At 44.2% G+C, this 19,217-nt stretch overlaps 1 protein-coding gene across 1 annotated transcript; it reads right to left on the bottom strand.

Moving 5' to 3' along the window:
• Nucleotides 1-215: 215 nt before the first annotated feature.
• On the bottom strand, nt 216-19,039 carry clspn (claspin). Its single transcript, XM_083646386.1, has 24 exons — nt 18,864-19,039; nt 17,157-17,274; nt 15,496-15,923; nt 14,321-14,470; nt 13,587-13,652; nt 12,663-12,735; nt 12,282-12,384; nt 11,352-11,944; nt 10,802-10,990; nt 9,966-10,132; nt 9,657-9,823; nt 9,484-9,536; nt 9,060-9,247; nt 8,043-8,589; nt 7,361-7,421; nt 7,064-7,151; nt 6,767-6,921; nt 6,095-6,256; nt 5,657-5,778; nt 4,922-5,052; nt 4,427-4,547; nt 3,425-3,501; nt 2,449-2,610; nt 216-717 (listed from the first exon to the last, which is right to left on the bottom strand). The coding sequence occupies exons 1-24, from the start codon at nt 18,888-18,890 to the stop codon at nt 595-597; spliced, it is 4,071 nt and encodes a 1,356-aa protein (XP_083502512.1). The 5' UTR covers nt 18,891-19,039; the 3' UTR covers nt 216-594.
• Between the last annotated feature and the right edge of the window lie 178 nt (nt 19,040-19,217).

A 19,217-nucleotide genomic window follows, 5' to 3' on the forward strand; every position in this document is an offset into this window, starting at 1 on the left:
AACTTTTTGATTTCTGGAAGGAAATGTAAGCTAAACCTGGGAAATAAACTGGTTTGGCAAATCCACATCACGCATGCTGCGTGCAGTCAGGGGCAACTCTGCTCCCTGTCCGAGCAGAGACGACATTGCAATGTCTTAAAATACCCTTTTATTTACAACGTAAAACATACATTTAAATCCTCATACAAAATAAAATCTAAAAAAATCAAAACGATTAAAACAAAAAAAACCCCAAATCAATCCTATATACACACGACGATAAAACATTTTCAAATAGACCCAAGCAGTCCAAAATAGCGTCAAGTATGATGTGATAGAAGAATGCCTTTAATGGCATTACAGGTTCTAATTGAGGCACCAATGCTGAACAGTAACGTAACATTGTGTAAGACAAAAAGCTCATGAGGTAAAATCATCTGTGTCCTTTGAGTTTGCCTTTTCAAGACCAAGTCAAAGGAGGTGAAATGGTGACTGCACAAACACGACCGTCTTTTCATTTTTAAAGTCTAGTTGTCTGATAAACTCTGGAATGCCATCAGCTGCTGTGGCCAATGGTGGAAAAAGTGAGTTCCTTGGCCGGCTGCCGATTATCATTCAGTTCTCCAGGAAGCTGAAGATGCTCCTCTGGGGAGCTTTGGTCTGTCCACTGGGCTTGTTCTCCCTGCAGGGCCTCTTGGCTGCCGGGTTGACAGCCTCGACTGGTCCCCTCTTCTTCATCTGAGGATCAAACACATCCTCAGTTAAAAGCCTTTTCACGCCAACAATGAAAAAGAAAAAGAAATGGAGCCACAGAAACGGATTAACACTGACTACCGGTACTTGCAAACTGGAGTTGAAATATTTGTGACAATTGATGGAATGAATAAATAAATGTGGTTGTTGAATTAATTTTAAACCGGCGTTGAATTAATTTGAAACTAGATTTTTGTCACAAACACACCCTCTGATTATCTCTGCATTTAAATGTTGGCATGTTAGCCTCCTGTTTTCACATCAGAATGACATACAACAACAACGTTCAAAAAAGAAGCCTTGGTAACACACCAGTGTGTTTATGTATCTATGGAAACGTACAGCAAGTACACCAGCACACACAGTACTGCAGGGACACAATGTTGCTAGTGTTTTAGACTGTTAGTACAACCAATTGCCTGTTTGACACGGGTCAAACACGGGGTTGTCACATTTGATCAAGAGATATCATATTACACACTGATTTTGTCTATATGGTTAAGTGAGAAGATGTGTGGGGATTAGACTGATGGAAGGAACAGTAAAATCCTGAAAACAAAGACATGCAACCTAAGAGATGAAGAAAACGACTAGAAAATCTGCTGTCAACAGTGCCGAGTCTTGAGGAAAAATGAAAATTAGTCAGTTTCTCCATACAGTAGTTTCACAACTATCCTCATTGATAAATCTCTTGAAATGAGCCAACACTTCGCTCTTTGATGAACCATGTTTGGATAAAACTGCCCAGTTACAGACAGCTTACAGACAGTTTTTGCCATCTGTACCAAAGTATGACATTTCATGTGAGTGACGTGGGCTTTGGCTCCACCTAGTGTTATCAATTTAAAACTACATGTCACAAAGAATAAATTCACCCATGAGACTTGCATGACTATCACACTGAGCAGACATGCCAGGCTCTGTGGCAAGACTCCCACTGTTCAGAGTACAACCTAAAGAGACACGACAAACCGTTTCAACGCCGTTTTCAAAGATTGGGTGCGGGAAACCAAACTGGATCAGGGGCAGAGCAGGAAATAAACCCTTTTGTCCAATAAGAGGCCAGTAGTAAATCTCACGGAAATATTTAATAGAACGGCCTAAACTGACACATACTACACCAGGGGTTTTCAAAGCACCGCAGCCCTCCCCAAGGGGGCTCCAGACAGTTTCAGGGGAGGGTCAGTGAAAAACAATTTAATCCGTTATCAAAATGAGATCCCATATAATAGCCTAAATGTGTGTGATTTGGTTAAAGAGATAGTTCAGAGATACAGTACTTTTGGGGAATTTTACTGCTTTTCCCACTTTCCCATCTGTGTCAAACAAATAAATGTCTTCAGCCAGACCTTTTTTATGTACTATTTGGTGTAGTCTGAAGTGTGTCAAACAGCAACATCAGGCTATCTTGGCTCAATTGTTGAGTGTCTATGGGATCATATAACACAATCATGATCCCATAGGTATCCAGGAATTGAGCGAAACTAAGCATGTAAACTGGGGGTGGGGGGTTTTCCAAGCTTTGTGTGAGGGGAGGCCCACAGTCTCAGACTTTGACAACCCCTGCTGTACATAATTTAGATGTTTTCTGATAGACCGGACTGCTGAGGAGATGATTTGAAGTCCGCAGGGTCGACCGTAACGGAACAAACGATAATGATACTAAAAAAAAAATAGTGGAAAAACCAGTGTACCTCTAACATCACCTTCACTCACCTGTTTGTGAGGAGCATCGGAGGTTTGGCCGTCCTTCTCGGGCGACAGCGTTTGAAAGAGGAAGCCTCGGGTGTTTCGGGGCGCCAGTGGGTTTCCCTCCGAGATCGACGCCAACTTCTGCAGCACGGCGCGAGGCTGACTCAGCAGAGATCCCCTCCTCACCTGGAAGGCAGAGGTCAGAGGTTAAGTAGAGCTCTATAAAGCTTACAGAGCTTGCACGGAGAAACCCTATAATGAGCTTTGTTGGTTAGAAAATCTCTACCCTCTCCACCTACACCATTTTGGACCCTTTCCAATACGGTGCCGTTTTAACTACAGGGCAGGAAACTTAAACGGCCACACAGGAGTTGATCCATCGCAAAACGTCAGCAGACACTTTAGCTCCACCAGCCTGCTGGATTCTTCTTACACTTTCAAGTGATAGCTGGCTGTCAGCCAAAGTGGCTGGTAGACAAACTCAGCAGCATTTGGCTGGTGGTAATATCAGACTTTGGCTAGGTCTTCAAAATGTTAAATGAAATCGGATAATAGTCATATTGACCCAGTGTCAAAGGTCACCTCTGGCTTCAAACTCTTGCTGTAACATAAAGAACCTGGCTTCATCTCTTGCGTTGGCCTGCTGCCTCAAGGAAAAGGTGACGGGAAGAGATTTTAAGTCCGTCTACTTGTTTGCACAACTACAAAAAAATATTTTGGCAAGAGCTACAGTGCCTTGGCTAACCTCAAAGCCAAGTGTGCAAATAGCTTCTCTTCTTTGATTGCCTTTACTAGAAAAAACAGTTTAACCGAAGTCATAATAGTGCAAGGAATTCGGTACATTTAGAAGTTGCATAGATATGACAGGAACAACAAAAAGCAGCAGAAAATAATGATAGAAAAGCAAATGACAATGAGATTCTCAATTAAAATGAATGGGAGTGCCCCCCCCCCCCCCCCCCATAAAACCTTCCCAAAGTATACAGTGTCATTGACGGACCTGTGAGTGCTGCGAGGGTCCCTGGAACGGATTGACAGAAGATGCCTTCTTCTCTGGCTGAGGTGCCACAGGAGGCTCTGGGTTGGAAGAAGCAGAAGAAGAAAAAACATCAATGAATTTCTGATGATATGGTATGAGTGAAAGTGAGTGAGACAATTTCCCAGTGACATTTCAATGCCTTAATCTGTAACACGAGATATAGAAAAACAATGCTATCCAAAATCCAAGTGTAGATGCATACTTCATTTTACGGCTTTATCGGTCTGTCTATTGATCTATAAATATAAATAATGTAGGCCTATATCCCATCTGTTTAACTGCAGAGGGTAAAACGATGCACAAAGTAACGCTCAGCACTCACCTTAACTTTCCAAGTATAATGGAACAGAGAATTAAGAAGAGAGCAAGATATCTCGCAATAACAGAATCTGTTTAGACTTGACTAATGACCTGTCGTAGAAACCATAGAAACAGCCCCTTCTACCGAGACATTTAGGATCTGAGGATGTCAATTGTCCAGCAAAAAAGCTCTCTTGATGCTTGTTTGATGTCTTGTGATTTCGTATGTTTTATTTTTATCTTCTGGACAGCTGAACTTCCCGTCTGCATAACTATTTTACCCTCGGGTACTAATAAAGAAACCTTGAACACTCATGTGAATGCATTAGATAGTACTGCTCCCCTGTGCAGTTTATATATGTTTGCAGCAACAGCAAAGCCAGGGAATTTGACTGAATACAAGGACTTTGGGGAAATAAGCGCTTTCAGCAGCTTACAAGGATTGCCGTGATTTCACTCCGTTTCTAGTTTTGTTTGCTACAACACATGCCAGCGTTTTAGTTAAATCAATGATTGCTTTATGTCTCTAAAGCACTGTAGCAGCCACCAGTCTTCTCGACTTACAACATTAACATGGTCGAGATGATTGAGAGCTATTTAACAGAACGATTTTATATGTTTTTTGGACGGAGGGGGTGTCAAGGGATTTCATTTCAAACTAACCTTTCCTCTGTAGAGTCTTGGCAGTGAGTTTCTTGGCCAGCTTCATGAACTGGCTATCTTCCTCTCCAATCTTCTCATCGTCAGCGTCCATGTCTTCACCCTTCTTGGCTTTGTGCTCAGACTGGGAAACGAGACAGAGGAATGAAGACCGAGTAACAACAACACTCCCTGAATAAAGAGGCTGATGAGACAACAGCAGTCTTGCATGGACACACTCTTTGTCTATGTATGTAGACTGCGTTTACAGATATTACCATCTGAGATGACCATGATAGCTGCATGGCAGTTAGCAAATGAAAAATCCTAGTGACATATCATTGTGATTACATAAAAGTGAACATGCTTTTCTTACGATTTCTTTTTCTGCACTTATTTTTGGATGCAGAATGTTTCTGCTGAATGATTTCCTCCAAAAGTCAAGTTGACATTTAGGCCAAGGATGTTTGGCCTAATAATAAATACTGTGATTTTGATCATTTGCAAAGCCGTTTGTACCTGTTCTCTGAGCCACTGCTCTCTCTCCAGTCTCTCCTTTCTCCTCTGCACCTCGGTGAGGTCCACGTCGTCCTCCTCCTCTTCACCTTCTCCACCCTCTGCTCCCATCCTGTCCAAGTCAAAACCATCGTCTGGAGGACAGAAATCAGTAAGTGGTTGGTGGGAGCAACATCTTAAGTCATGTATTAAAGGCTGTAGTATCTGAACCAAATCATTTGATGGATTGCACATTCAACCATACACTTTCTTCAGTAGATAGCAAATAGCATGTCAAAAATGAACTTTGAATAACAAATAACTTCAAACTAATTTGTTTGTTTGTCTATGTTTAAGCCCAGTGAGGGATCTATTGTACACAAGTGGCTCATCAAAACACATGACTCCTCTTATGTCTTACAAAAATAGAAACTTGCGCATAATCAATTTTGCATTTTGGGCTATTATTTAATCCTGTGTCCAAAGTCAAGTCCAATAAAATTTTAAATCCAGAATTCTGCATTATTTATCTGTACACTGTCCGATAAACATCTAGACATACCCAATGAATGAATCTTTTTGGTCTATCGGACAACAGCGGTTGGTCAATTCCAAGCCTATTTCACCAGCCAAGTAGGTTTTTAGAATAAAAAGGGACCTCCATATGATTGCTTAGCTGCCCTAGCGTCTGGCCCAAAAAATACTAGCATTTTCTGGTGGCTGCCTGGTATTAATTGTCCACCCTGTAACGTTACATACCCATGTTCTTCCAGCGGAAGCGGCGAGCTCGTCCCGGACCATCGGAGTGCAGGTCGCCGTCGGCAAGGAAGCGCTCCTGGTACAACCTCAGACGACGCTTGTCATCATCCATTACCTGCTTCCTGTAGGGACAATGGCAGGGGGGGGGGGGGTGATATTGTTAAAACAGTCTGCTGCTTAAAACGATTACAATGATAGCTTATCCACTTTTTTTTTTTTCCAGAATATTTCAAAGTCTTCCTCTTAGGGTTGGAGCAATAGCGGAAGATAACCGGATAACAAGTGTTAACACAATGACAGAAGTGTTTTTAGTCAATGTTTACGGAGGATTCAAACATTTTATTTCAGTCATGAAAGTGGTGGAATATCATGAGAACAGGTTACTAAATCAAAAAAAAACAAAATGATAAAGACGGCGTAGGATTAGCTGCCACTCACATGTGGATCTTGTTGACCTGGTCCTGCAGCTCTTCGTCAGACGGAAGGTCATCGAGAAGCTCCTCTTCCTCGTACTCGCTCTCTCCGTCACCGTCCTCATCGTCGCTACCCAAGTCGCTGCCTGACAGCTCAGCCTCCGAGTCCACAAAGTCGGTCAGGTGCCTGTGGACCAAAGCATGGCAGAAACAGCTTAATGCGCCATCACCAAACTGGCAGCAGGGACACGTTGCAATGCTGATGAATACTAAATAGTCCTCGTGATCTGCGGTGCGTTATGTGGTCGAACTTCCTCAAGAGGCCTCAATTTCCTGCAAAACCTCAACGGTCCCTGCTGTTAGTCAGTCAGTCAGATATAAAATATTGGCAGCTTCCAGTGGAAATCATATTCATGTAAAATGATTCCATTTCGCATTAGGTTGGGACATTATGAAAACCCAGTAACACAAACTCAGCCCAGACAAGAAGCTTCAAGAATACTTTCGATGCCTGGAAAAGTCAAGTGAACAACCAGAAAACCCCACTATCAGGGATGCAAAGTCATGGATAGTGAAAAAGGTGACAGATACCAGGGCAGACATAAAACCACTGAGAGATCCTCCTATTTTGGGATGAAAAAGGTGACTAGTTTGCATCCCTGCACTATTTAGGATATCTGCTCCCTTCTCCACCTACATTCTTTTCTTCTTCTTCTGCTTAACCCGGCGGGGCGCAAACAAAGCCTGCATCTCCTCTTCCTCCACCTCGTTCTGCTCCTCATCCTCTCCATCGGCATCTTGCTCGTCATCCTCTCCATCGGCATCTTGCTCCTCTCCACCATCACTGTCCTCCTAAAAAGACACAATCGTGTCACGTCATTTATTTTGCACCATAAATACATACATCCAAGTAATAATATATACTGTTCAATGGCAAGTATGTACTCAAGACAGACATACAGACGCGTGCGCACGCACGCACACACTTTCTTACCCGTTCACTCTGGCTTTCCACGTCGGACAGAAGTCGGAACTCACAGTCCTCTTCCTCCTCCTGCTCTTCCTCCACAGGCTGCTTTTTACTAAACACAGAAAAATCACCATGGAAACAAATATTCCAAATTCCCGGGTAAAATATTTGGATTCCCTTTGTAAAGGGCCTGAGGTAACAAGTCAAAGGAATGAGTTTTGTCTCCAAAACATGAAATCACCATACAAAAACAAAACACTAACCCGCCTATCTATTGACTTCTCATTTGAGATGCTAAACTGTAGTTTCAGATCTTTGTACCTGTGTTGTGCAGGCGAAGGCACGCGAGCTGGTCTTGAAATCGGCCGCAAGGGAGACCCATCTAAATATTGTGAGAGGGAGGAGAAAAATGAAGACATGCATCAAAGCACATTCTAGTGAAAATTTAATTCCTCAAGAATCAGAAAATCAGAAAATTAAATTAGTCGTGCAGGATTCCGCAGAAATACACGCATGCACACCAGGGTTCGATAGTGTTAATTTTAGTTGTACACACCTAAGATAAACTCATAGCAATACAAACAAAGTAACCTGACACAGCCAGATGGGGGCGGTATTGTTTTGACAAAGTACCACGTCACATACAACTTGAGATTGAAAGCAGGGAGCTGCAGTGTAGCCCATGTGTGGTTTTCAAGGATGTCAACAAAAACTGGACAAACCGTCATTACAGCTAAGATCAACTGTTGTCTCAAGTAATCTGTGATTCTTCTTCAGTGTCACCACCACAACAAGAATGCTGGTCTCTTACTGTCGGCTTTTCAAAAGTAAATATAGGAAATGAGTTCCTGTATTGACGAGGAGTCTGAAAAATGTATTTAGTAATTGGTGGGTGACCTTGAATTAGTTGTTTTTTATGCTCACAAATCACTTTTTTTTTTTTTAATTGAAAGTGCATGTGTTCCCCAGGAAGAAAACCCCCCAAGACCGTACACTCTCTTACCTGGACTAGAGAACTTGCCCGAACACAGCCCCAGCAGCTGATCCATGTTATTATAACGATCATCATCCTGTCCTCCCTCCTTCTTCTCCTCTGGTTGCGTCTGCTCCTCTCCAGCCTGTGTCATTGGGAACACTCCAGAGCACAATCCAAGCAGCTCATCCTCCTGTGTCGCTCCGAGGCCTCCTGCCATCCCCGCTGCCCGCCCGGAGACGCTCTGTGCCGTCCCAAACGCACCCGAACACAGCCCTAAAAGCTCCCCCATGTTGGCGTCCATTGCGTTCTCATCCAGACCCAGGCCCAGGATCAGCTGCCTCTTGTGGGACTGAGGCGCACCGGGCCGAGGCCCCACGTTGAGGAAGCCGTCGGCGTCGAGTAACTGGGATTGGGTGTCGTCTTCCAGGGAGAAGCGACCCTGCGAGTCTCCTCCAGGGCCCGCGGCCGCCCCGCCCAGGGGCCCAGAGTCAGCGCCCGGGGAAGGAGGAGCGTACAGGTCCTGGGAGTCCTCGACAGGCAGGGACAGAGAGCGCTCCGACAGTTTGCCTGAGCTCTGATGGACATACAAATCAAACAAATCAATCCACTACATCGCAAAGCGAACATAAAAAACAAACATTCACAGGATATATAAATATCAGGTAGTACAGCTGTTACAATTCTGTGGTGGGTGCTGTCTATTAGGACCATAATAGTTTTATTAAAATGGAAAAAACTTTTTTCCATTTTAATTTAGGGGTTAGAATCGATATTTTTTGTTTGATGACATGGCTCTCTCAGACAGCCTCTTTGACATGTTTCTCAAGGTGAAAACCAAGTTGTGGAGTGACGGAAGGGTCCCACGCAAGACAGACCCTGATAAGTCCTTATTCGTGGGGGCTTTCGGGCCTCGAGTCGTATGGCAGTTGGAAAGAAGCTGTCCTTGTGACGAGAGGTTCTGGTTCTGCCCGTGGTTTCCTCTCCAAAATCGTAATGATTTTGCTAACAATCTTCTTCACTGAAACAGCCCTCCATCAGTCTCACCTTCGATGCGGAGCCGAGGAAGCTGGGCCTGAAGAAGACGGGAGAAGGGGAGCGGAACATGCGCGAGTTGGACACGCCTCTTCCTGTGGAGCGCTGGTGATTGACAGGCTGGTAGGAGGGGATCCCCACCAACTCAAAGCTACTGTTGTGGCTGTTGTCCTTCGCCAGGGACAGAGAGTCCTCCTCGTCTGGAGACGGGGACAGGAGAGGAAAAAAAGATGTGTTGGTGTGACGATCCTGAATACACGTCTTAAAATTGAAACTAAAAAGAATGTCACTACAAACATTGCTATTGTGCTTGAGGCATTTTCCCCATTAATAACAAATGATAATATAATTAGTGTGTTTTGATTATGAAAAATTAACAACCAAGTAACGACACTGAGGATAACGATGTTGAGCAGAGCTTCTTCACTGTACTCACCCGTTTTATTACTGCTGTCCTGCCCCGAGGGACCCGTCCTTCTCACACCATCACTACAGAGGGAGAGGAGAGCAAATCAATGCATGTTCAGCTTCACCAGCAACACACAAAGAAGACAATACAAATTTACCAACATTGGTGAGGCAAATCTAATTTTCTAGACACACACTGACCCGGTGCGAGAGCAGGAGCTACCGGCAAAAAGCATGAGCGTGCCGTCTGTGTTGAGGAGGTCGAGCGGCGGAGAGGGTCCCTTCAGAGACCTGCTCCTCATACTCTGGGCCACACTGCTTCCCTCCTCTTCCTCACCATCATCACCTCCCAGTAAGTCATCCAGACCCTGGAGCAGTGCAGGAGAAAAGTGATTTGAGTACGAGGAGGAGATGAGGAAAAAGCAGGGGACCAAAAGCACACAATCCAATTTGATGACTTTGTTTGCTGCAGGGAATAACCCAAAAGCAACAGCAAACCAAGCCTCTCACCTCTTCGCCCTCAGACTCGTCTGTCATATCTTCCTCCTCCTCCTCGTCCTCGTCCCCGCAGTCTTCGTTGTCGAGGCGGTGCAGGGCGGCCTTGCGTGCCCTCTCCTCCTGTCTCCGCAGGGCCATGGCTTGCTGCAGACGCTGCTTCAGAGTCAGCAGCTTCTCTCCTACAGAAAGAAGGACAACCAGGGGAGCTTAAGAGTCGGGGCAGTGTTTTTTTTTTTTACTGTGCATCCCCACAGATAGAAACATGTAAATACAACTAAAATCAATGTTCTGCTCAACCTGATAAATAGCCAAAATAAATAATTACAATAAAGCAACAATTATCCATAGATCATGATGTAATTATTAAGAACCACTCTTAAACGGCAATACTGAACTAAATTGGCAATGAACCACGGCCCGGATATAAAATTACACCATTTTTCCATGACTTTCCACAAGCAAATTGGCAATGGGCACATTTATTTAATCCCAAAAAAATCCTTCATGGTTTCTTAATGTTTCTAAATGGGAACACATTCTGGTTTCCATTCCAGTTGGGCTTGCTGTGGAGCAGTTGGCAATTACATGTAAAACCACTAAAGTAAGTACCGGTAACCATCTAAATTTTTGATAAATATGTGAAACATGTTGTAAAATACATTCTGGTATATTCCTGTAAAGTAACCCATTTGTAAAATACTGTGATATCCCCCAACTTCCATAGAGAATTTATCAAATTTCCTGACTCCCTGTGTGGAATACACCTCTCAAAATTCCATACTAATCCAGAAATTCCATGACAGGTGGGAACCTGGCATGTTATGTGCATGTCGTTTGTGGATCCGTACCAGGTTTGGTGGCTGCTGGCTCGTCCGCCCCCTCTTTAACAGTGACAGTGACCGACTCAGTGTGCAACTCCTCCTGGCCAGAAGGGGTGCTGTCTTTGCGAATGATGCTGAGCTGCATGGTGCGCTCTCCCTGGGGGCGAACCGGGGGCTTGACTTGACGAAAGTAACGCTCCTTGAGGGCCTCCACACCTGATGGGAGGAGGAGAGAGGGAGGACTAAGCGAATACCAGACCTTGGTTGAATAGTAGTGGGTTTTACCACAAGGAGGCAGTGGTAAGCTGTCAGTATATTACATTGCAGTTAAAATAGTTTTCTGATTGTCTAAACTTTCTGGCACAATGCTGCAAACACCAGGGACCAAAGCAGGCTATAACAGAAAGCCTTTAAATATGTTTGCAAAGAAAGGCTGTTTGATGCAGGTCCAATTAATACTTTTATTTATTTATTTGCAGACAGTAATAACACATGACACATTCTTATTCTTGATCTCTTTTCTGATTTTTGGTGTCTCTTAACTGTGCTGAATTGCCAAAAATGAATCTCCTCTCACCAGGGTTGAGCTCCAGGTGAACAAAGGCTCCGTCATCAGCGGACAGTTTGGCGACCGGTGGAGGAACCAGCCCCAGCTCCCTCAGTCTCGCCAATTTGTCCTTCTTGGACTTGGTCGGGCCCGGGGCTACCGGCCCCACACCAGATGGGTCTCTACTCCCGGACCGGGGAGCTGGAGGCTGAACCAAGGCCCCAGATCCAGCCTCCGCTCGCTGGACTTGAGAATCAGGCAAGACCGCGGTCTCGCTTTGCCCTAGGAGAGCAGGAGACATTTCTTCCTCAGAGCCAGAAGCAGCTTTGACTTCCACTCCATCTGTAGTCATGGACTCCTGGAGACTCTCGGACAGGTAAAGCATCGGGCCGGACTCCTGGTCGGGGTCCGGGGTTGCGGGTGGTTCTCTGGCCTGGTCGAGGCTCTCCTGCTGTGGGGACGAGGTGGCGGCGGGCTGAGGTCTGGTCTGGATGTGGGTGGAGGAGAGATCCAGAGAGGGGAGAGAGTCCTGCTCTGCGGACGGCTGCTGGGTCTCACTGGGCGGGTTGGCGGGAGGTGGAGCTGGCAAGGCCTCCAGTATCATGGCTGAATACTTGGTAGATCTGACAGATGTAGAAAGACGAACATCTAGTTTGTGCCGGTTATTATGGCAGGCATAAAACCTGTTAATCAAATCAGTTATTGTGTGTGTGTGTGACAGAGTAAATGCATAGTCAAAATTGTTTATGCAGGTTTCAATTACAAACACCAGTGTTCTCTCTCCTTTTTTTTTTTTTTTTTTTTAATATACGATTGCTTTCTCTTAACTTTTTTGATATCCTTTAACAGCTGGTGATTTTTTCTTCCACTCAGCCGGTGGATGATATATGCGTGTATACTAGTATGTAGCCATGTGATGTAAGCGTGTATGCTAGTATGTAGTCATGTGTGCATCTTTACTTCAACAAGGCCATGGCAGGACCGTCCGGCCTGGCTCTCTTCTTAAAGAACTGGTCAAGGGTCTTAGGCACAGGGATGTGGTAGGGCAGACCGATGCTCGACTCTGCAGAAAGAGGAGACAAATGTGTAAGTGGGGGAAAAAATAAAACCGATGAAAACGTATCAGTTCGTAAGCATAGGTCTCTTAGGTAGCTAAAAATGACAATTAGTCTTTAATTTTACCTTCATTCCAGCAATCATTTCCTTTTTTGAATAAAACTATTCATATTTAATAGGTCAATAGAGCGAAAACAAGACAATAAGTGTGTGTCCATGTAATGACGTGTTGAGGAACTGAACATGACATCTCTCCTCTATGTTGAAGTGGGAAGGAAAACTGACCTCTGACCAGCCTCTGGCTCTCGCTGTGGAGCTGCTGTATGGCCTCTTTGCTGGCACGGGCAGCTTTCCTCTCCTGAGAACATGAGAAGTTGAAATGAACATGGCATCGTTTTTTGGTTTCTGGAACCCTTTATCTAATGGAGTTAATACAAAAATAACAGACGCTTATTTAGAATCATAAGTCACTTAGTCATAGGGCAATCATCACAACTGCTTTTTAGTAGTCAATCCACTACTCCCAAACAGTACCGTAGTCATCAAGTCAAGGGAAATCTATTTTTTTCACCTAGTAAATGATCAATTTTCGTAGAAAAGGTCTCAAAAACAGCCGGGTTAACTAATGTAGGCGGGACCAACCTGGGGGTATGTGAAATAGCGTCCTCCTCGATTGGCTCTGAGAGGATGTTTACAAATCAGCCGCTTTGATAGTGGACTAGTCTGTGAAACCCCTACTTAGTCATGTTTACAGCATGTCTCAGTCTCAGTCTGCTCATATTGTTTGCAGATCATCCATTCATTGGCTCAAGAAATAATTATTACGAATACAGTATGTGCATGTGAGAGAAATAATTTTCTTACTGTGATTGCAACCAGACTTGCGCTAAACGTGGACACAACATATTCTCCTGACTTTTTTCAGAGAGCTTAAAAATGTGTTAGCAAGGAGGATGGGATACCAATGCACATTGCCTGCATTTGAATAAATTGAAAGTTTAGACTACTTAATTTCTATGGATTCTTGATTTGTTTAGAAAAGACCACTTCGAAATGGCAGTTTAAAATTAGCTGCTGTCAATATTGCGCTTCAGATTTGTTTCCATTACTTGTCCACTCCTGTAACAAGTACAATTTTCACCGAGCAGCTCTGGTCCCACAGAACTGACAAGAGCCTAGTCAATGAAACTCAAGTCTTGAATTGCATACCACACGCTGGGGTTTCTCTGGCACCTCTTCATCATCCTCTTCCTCCTCATCATCCAGAAGAGGTTCCTGCAGGAAGAATTACAACTGATCAACATCAGGACTTAGAAAGTATCTACCAACACCAGCAATACCTCCTGCTTTTCTCACAGCATCTTGCCAAACTTCAAGATATGTTAAAGTAATATGGTGCACCCAACAGCTGAGCATGGCGATTTTCATAACACACTTGTGAAAAGTGCTATGTACATTGTAGTGGTTGTTATTTCAAAACAAAACAAAATATTTACAAATTACCGGTAACCTGAAATAACCCTGCAGGAGCCGTTACAACTGCAATATACAGGGTTCGTACAGCTTTTTAACAGTAAAATTCAAGCACTTTCAGAGCACTGAGAGCAGACGGTTGCCCTCATGACACGGAGTGGAGCAGAGCTGAACACAAAAGCAGACCCTTTCATTTCAGAGCCCATGTCACTCAATCCAACTCCGGTCCACTCCCGTGTCCGCTCCACGTCTTGTAACAGTGTCTTGTGCCAGGAATCTAATTTCAGGTATTAAAAGATATTTGGTTGACATGAGTGATTGTGTTGATGAAACACCAGATTATGTTGAAAATCAAGCACTTTTCAAGGAATATATTCAAATTCAGAGCATATTCCTAAACCTAACCTTGAAAACATGCATTTTCCAAACGTCCAAGACTGTACGAACCCTGAATAGACTTTTTTTTTTACCTTGTGTTTTTTAGCCTTCAGTTTGACAGCAGCTCTGATGGCATCGAGAGACTCTTCGTCCTCCTCCTCATCATTCAGACCCGTGTCAAACAGGTCGGTGTCGCCTAACAGACAGCCGCTGTCATTCAGAGCCCGAGGCAGAGGGGTGTCCTGAAGAAATGTATTATAAAGTGCTCTTTAATCAATCCACATGTCAAAGACTTTGTTGTTCCATTGAACACAGCTGGCCTATAAGGCTGTGTAGCAGCATGTAACTTAGGGGTGGGCGATGTGGCAAAAATATCATATCACGATTTTTTTTCAGTCAGGATCCCGATCCAAGATCTTATTCACAATTCTTTTTCGTGTTGGTTAAAGACTATTTTGCAAGTTACTGAAGAGTACAATTAGGGCCGAGCGATATGGACCAAAAATAAATATCTCTGTATTTTTAGGCTGAATGGTATTTTGTACAAAGTGCGCTAAATGTTCAGTTGTAAGTCAAAGCCACAATGTGAGAGGTCACAAGCACTTTGAATGTGGATATAATGACTCAATGTGTAAAGGCAAATAATAGAACAGCTAGAACATTCTGGTAAGCTCAGAAAATTACGGTACATCACTTTACTGTAATGCAGCCTTTAAGACAACACTTAATACCATATCACGATATTACCATCTCCAAAGTCTAAGATGGCATCTAGTCTCATATCACAATCTCAAAATAATATCGCTGTATATTGCCCAGCCCTAATGTAACTACTGACTTCATGTGTCCTTTGAGATAGTAAGACAGCTTCCATGTAAAAGACTTCATAGTAGATGGTTTCTGCGGTTTCAATTTCACATTTGAATATATTTGAACGAATTCATTGTGTGTAATTTCAAATTGGTTCGAACGTGATTTTTGGGAAAAGTGACATCCCTATCACTCATTAGATGAACATCATTCTTCACAGCAACAAATATCAGAATATGTGCAAGGACAAGGATCTAAAACCACGGAAAATGTGAAGTTGTACGTATATTATAACTTATTGTGCAATTTCTGAACTTATCAAGATCTGGAATTCACCAAATTTCCAGTTTTTCCAGAGCTGTGTAGGACAGAAGCCTGATTCTACTATGTGCTGCTGGCACTCTGGCAGAGCAAAACAATACAGTATATCTTTGAGAGAAGGTAAATCGATACAAACCTCGTTTGTTTCAGAAAACCTCTCTTTCTTCTTCAGTCTCTCCACTGCTTTGCTACGTTTCTCCTTCTTCTCACGATGTCTCTGGCTCTTCTCCCTCTTCTTCCCTTCCTTCTTTGATTTCACCTCCTCCTCCTCCTCCTGCTGCTCCTTCACTTCTCCACCGTTCTCTGGCTCAGCGTCACTCTCCTCGCTGTCGATGGGGGCACGGACTATTCTCTTGCTCTTCTGCGCCCCTTTCTTTGTCCTCTCATTCTTCTCTTCTACCTCTCCGGTCTCCATCTCATCTCCGCTGGACGCCGATAAGACCAGCGCGTCGGCCAACTCTACGCCGTTGTCGCCAGGCGCCTCTTCTTCCTCGCTGTCGGTGTCTCTAAGGGCCTTGCGACGAGGCTTCCTGTGAACGGTGATGTCCTCGTCGTCATCAGAATCTGGAAACCAAATAAGCATTTAGAAAACGGTTGTCCAGCACAATTATAATCAAAAGTAAATACAAAATTATTTCAATTTTGTGAGGTAGAATTACACAACGCAGGAGGTCAGGGTATATGCAGGAATCCTGAAGTTAAATTCAATACGTCAAGACCCTTTCTAAGACGTTTTCAATATATTTTAAGCCTTCAATGTCACTTCCGTCACATCAGTGACACGCCATTAACTTATTTACTATACATTTACTAAACAGTCTTTAGTTTACGATCACTTCTATGAACCACTGTATCAAGACAACAGAATTCAGATAGGACGGGAAGGAGCAAAGCTCAAGAGAGAATACATTGACCCTTCTCACGATAGCAGAGTGAAGAGGTAGGCTATGGGAGGGGTAGAGGTAGGCTATGGGAGGGGTAGAGCGAGGGGAGATAGCAGAGTGAAGAGGTAGGCTATGGGAGGGGTAGAGCGAGGGGAGATAGCAGAGTGAAGAGGTAGGCTATGGGAGGGGTAGAGCGAGGTGAGATAGCAGAGTGAAGAGGTAGGCTATGGGAGGGGTAGAGCGAGGGGAGATAGCAGAGTGAAGAGGTAGGCTATGGGAGGGGTAGAGCGAGGGGAGATAGCAGAGTGAAGAGGTAGGCTATGGGAGGGGTAGAGCGAGGGGAGATAGCAGAGTGAAGAGGTAGGCTATGGGAGGGGTAGAGCGAGGGGAGGTACAGTAGAGTGAAGAGGTAGGCTATGGGAGGGGTAGAGCGAGGTGAGGTAGCAGAGTGAAGAGGTAGGCTATGGGAGGGGTAGAGCGAGGGGAGATAGCAGAGTGAAGAGGTAGGCTATGGGAGGGGTAGAGGTAGGCTATGGGAGGGGTAGAGCGAGGGGAGATAGCAGAGTGAAGAGGTAGGCTATGGGAGGGGTAGAGCGAGGTGAGATGGTCCACTAGTTAATCGATCGCGGGTGGCCTCGTTCTCTCGGACGGATTTAAAAAAAATGCTAAAATAGGTCACCAAATAATATACTTTAGCGGCTGTTAATACACCTCTGGACGGTCCGCCCAAGTAAAGTGTATGTGTGGGAAACACTAGTGCCAGTGACTAACCCAAGGCAAGGTTTATAAAAAGTAGTAGGCCTAACTAACAAAAATGAGGAGCAAAATAAATAAATTCACACTGCAGGTTAGTGCAAACGGCTTCCTCATTTACAGGCAAAGTGTAAACGGCTCTGTTGTTGTGTTACTTTACCTGGAGGCTCGTCCCTATTGTTAGTTGTCTCTGTTGCCATCTCCTCCACTGGAGAGCCCATTCCGCTGTCCGAATCACTCTCTGTTGCCGTCTGGACCACTGCTGGGAGCCCCTCCGCCTGTTTCAAATAAGACAAGATATATTAGTTCCCCCATCATGCATAGTAACCGGTGTCATTGACACTAGGGAGCTAGTCCTAATTGTTCAGATCAGAGGTTTTCAAAGTGGGAGGCGGGCCTCCCCAGGCGGCTCCAAGCAGTTTCAGGTGAAGCTCAGTGAATGGAAGTGATTTTTTTTTTGCATTCGTTATTAAAAGGAGATATCATAGAATAGCCTAAATGTGTGTGATTTGGTTAAAGAGATACATTTACTGCAGAGATACAGTAGTTTTGGGTAATTTGACAGTTGTTCCCAGTTTCCCAGAGTCAGAAACAAATAAATGCCTTTAGACAGAGCTTTTTATGTATCTGGTGTAGTCACTCTGACATGTCAAAACAGCAATCTCAGGCTATCTTGGGTCAAATGTTGTCTATGGGATCAAATAACAATCATGATCCCATAGGCATCCAGGAATTGGGCGAGGGAGGGGCACCTTTTTCCAAGGTTTGTCTGGGGGGGGGGGGGGGGGGGGGGCACAGTCTCAGACTTTGAAAACCCCCGGTTTAGATAAGGCATTCTCAAACCTTTTCAGGAACTAAAGTGTGAAAATTTCGTTTCACTCAGAGCTGTGCAGTATTGTATTCAACTCTTATTCTGCCCTAAAAACCTGTGTGGCTGATAATAGAAAGGGATTTGTCAGCCACCTGTAGACAAAATAGTTCCCATCCTCAGAGCCAGGCTCATTCAAAACATACTAGGGCTGTTGTGATGAGGGGAGACAACAGAATCAAGTCTAGGCTACATCCATTTCAGACCATAGATATACTGACTGACTGAGATTTCAGACCAGAGATACACTGAATCACTGATTGTCATCCTGTTGAAAGGTACAGTTAAGTTAGTGTTTTTCCACTTGACCAAAACAGGGAGCCCAGGCCACTGATGTGAGCTCGTGCCTGCTCACCAAGGAAAGATGCACCCTTCATCTAGCTAAAGCACAAATTGGTGAATGTTCAGACTATCTTAGTGCCATGTAACGTTACTGTACCCAGAGTTATTGATGCAATCTGCTGATACTCAAATGGCTATCGCCAGCTCCTAAGATAATACACTAACGTATTTGTCAGAAAGGATGAAGGAAAACGTGATGCATGGAGGTCCTTTGTGTAACGTTTGGTAATAGAGCCAGATGGCTTTGCAAAACCAAACAATGAATGAATGAGCACCCAAGTTAGCGATAGCTTGTTTTCACTGTAAACTTCGCGTTAGGTAGTTTTTTATTCAACAAAGCTTGCCAGTAAAGTTACCTAACACTAGGTACGTTACTCTGGAAGAAGAACAATCCATTCAGATATTACGTTACTGTATTTTAAGTGTACATTATAGCTACATTTCATCAATGGGACCAGGCCAAATCCACAACCACCATCCAAGCTACACCGATGTTACAGAAGTTAGCACGCTAACAGGCTAACGATAGCCGCAAATGAACAACCTTTAGTTTTCAAATAGTGCAAGTCTAGCCATGCCTACATTATAACAGCTAACTGATACATATGTCAGCGAGTACATTTCACGTTAAGTCATAACGAACTGGCATTTTCTCACCTGTTGTTGAGCTACGACGAGGCTCATATCTTTGTCCGCCACTAAACTTTGTGCAGTTCAGTTGACACCGTTGTTGTAAAGGAAACCAGAGAAGACGACGCTTCATGCGCGCGCTTGGCAGCCACACCTGGCGAACAAACGAAATGCCGTACTAGTAAATGCCTGTATGGCAAATTCTATTTGACTCTTTTAAAACGGCATTTAACTAGATAGTGGTTTAGCTGGTCGCTTCCCCTTCCTCCCGCCTGTTCACGAAAACAGATCTTTTGAGCTTTGGCGCGCCGTGACAGCTGGCCATAGCTTTTCGTCACCGAGGTGTCAATCGCTCCCGTTTCACTTTCCCATTGGTCGATT

This window comes from Poromitra crassiceps, assembly GCF_964638095.1.
Source record: "Poromitra crassiceps genome assembly, chromosome: 11".
NCBI classification, from domain to species: Eukaryota; Metazoa; Chordata; class Actinopteri; order Beryciformes; family Melamphaidae; genus Poromitra; species Poromitra crassiceps.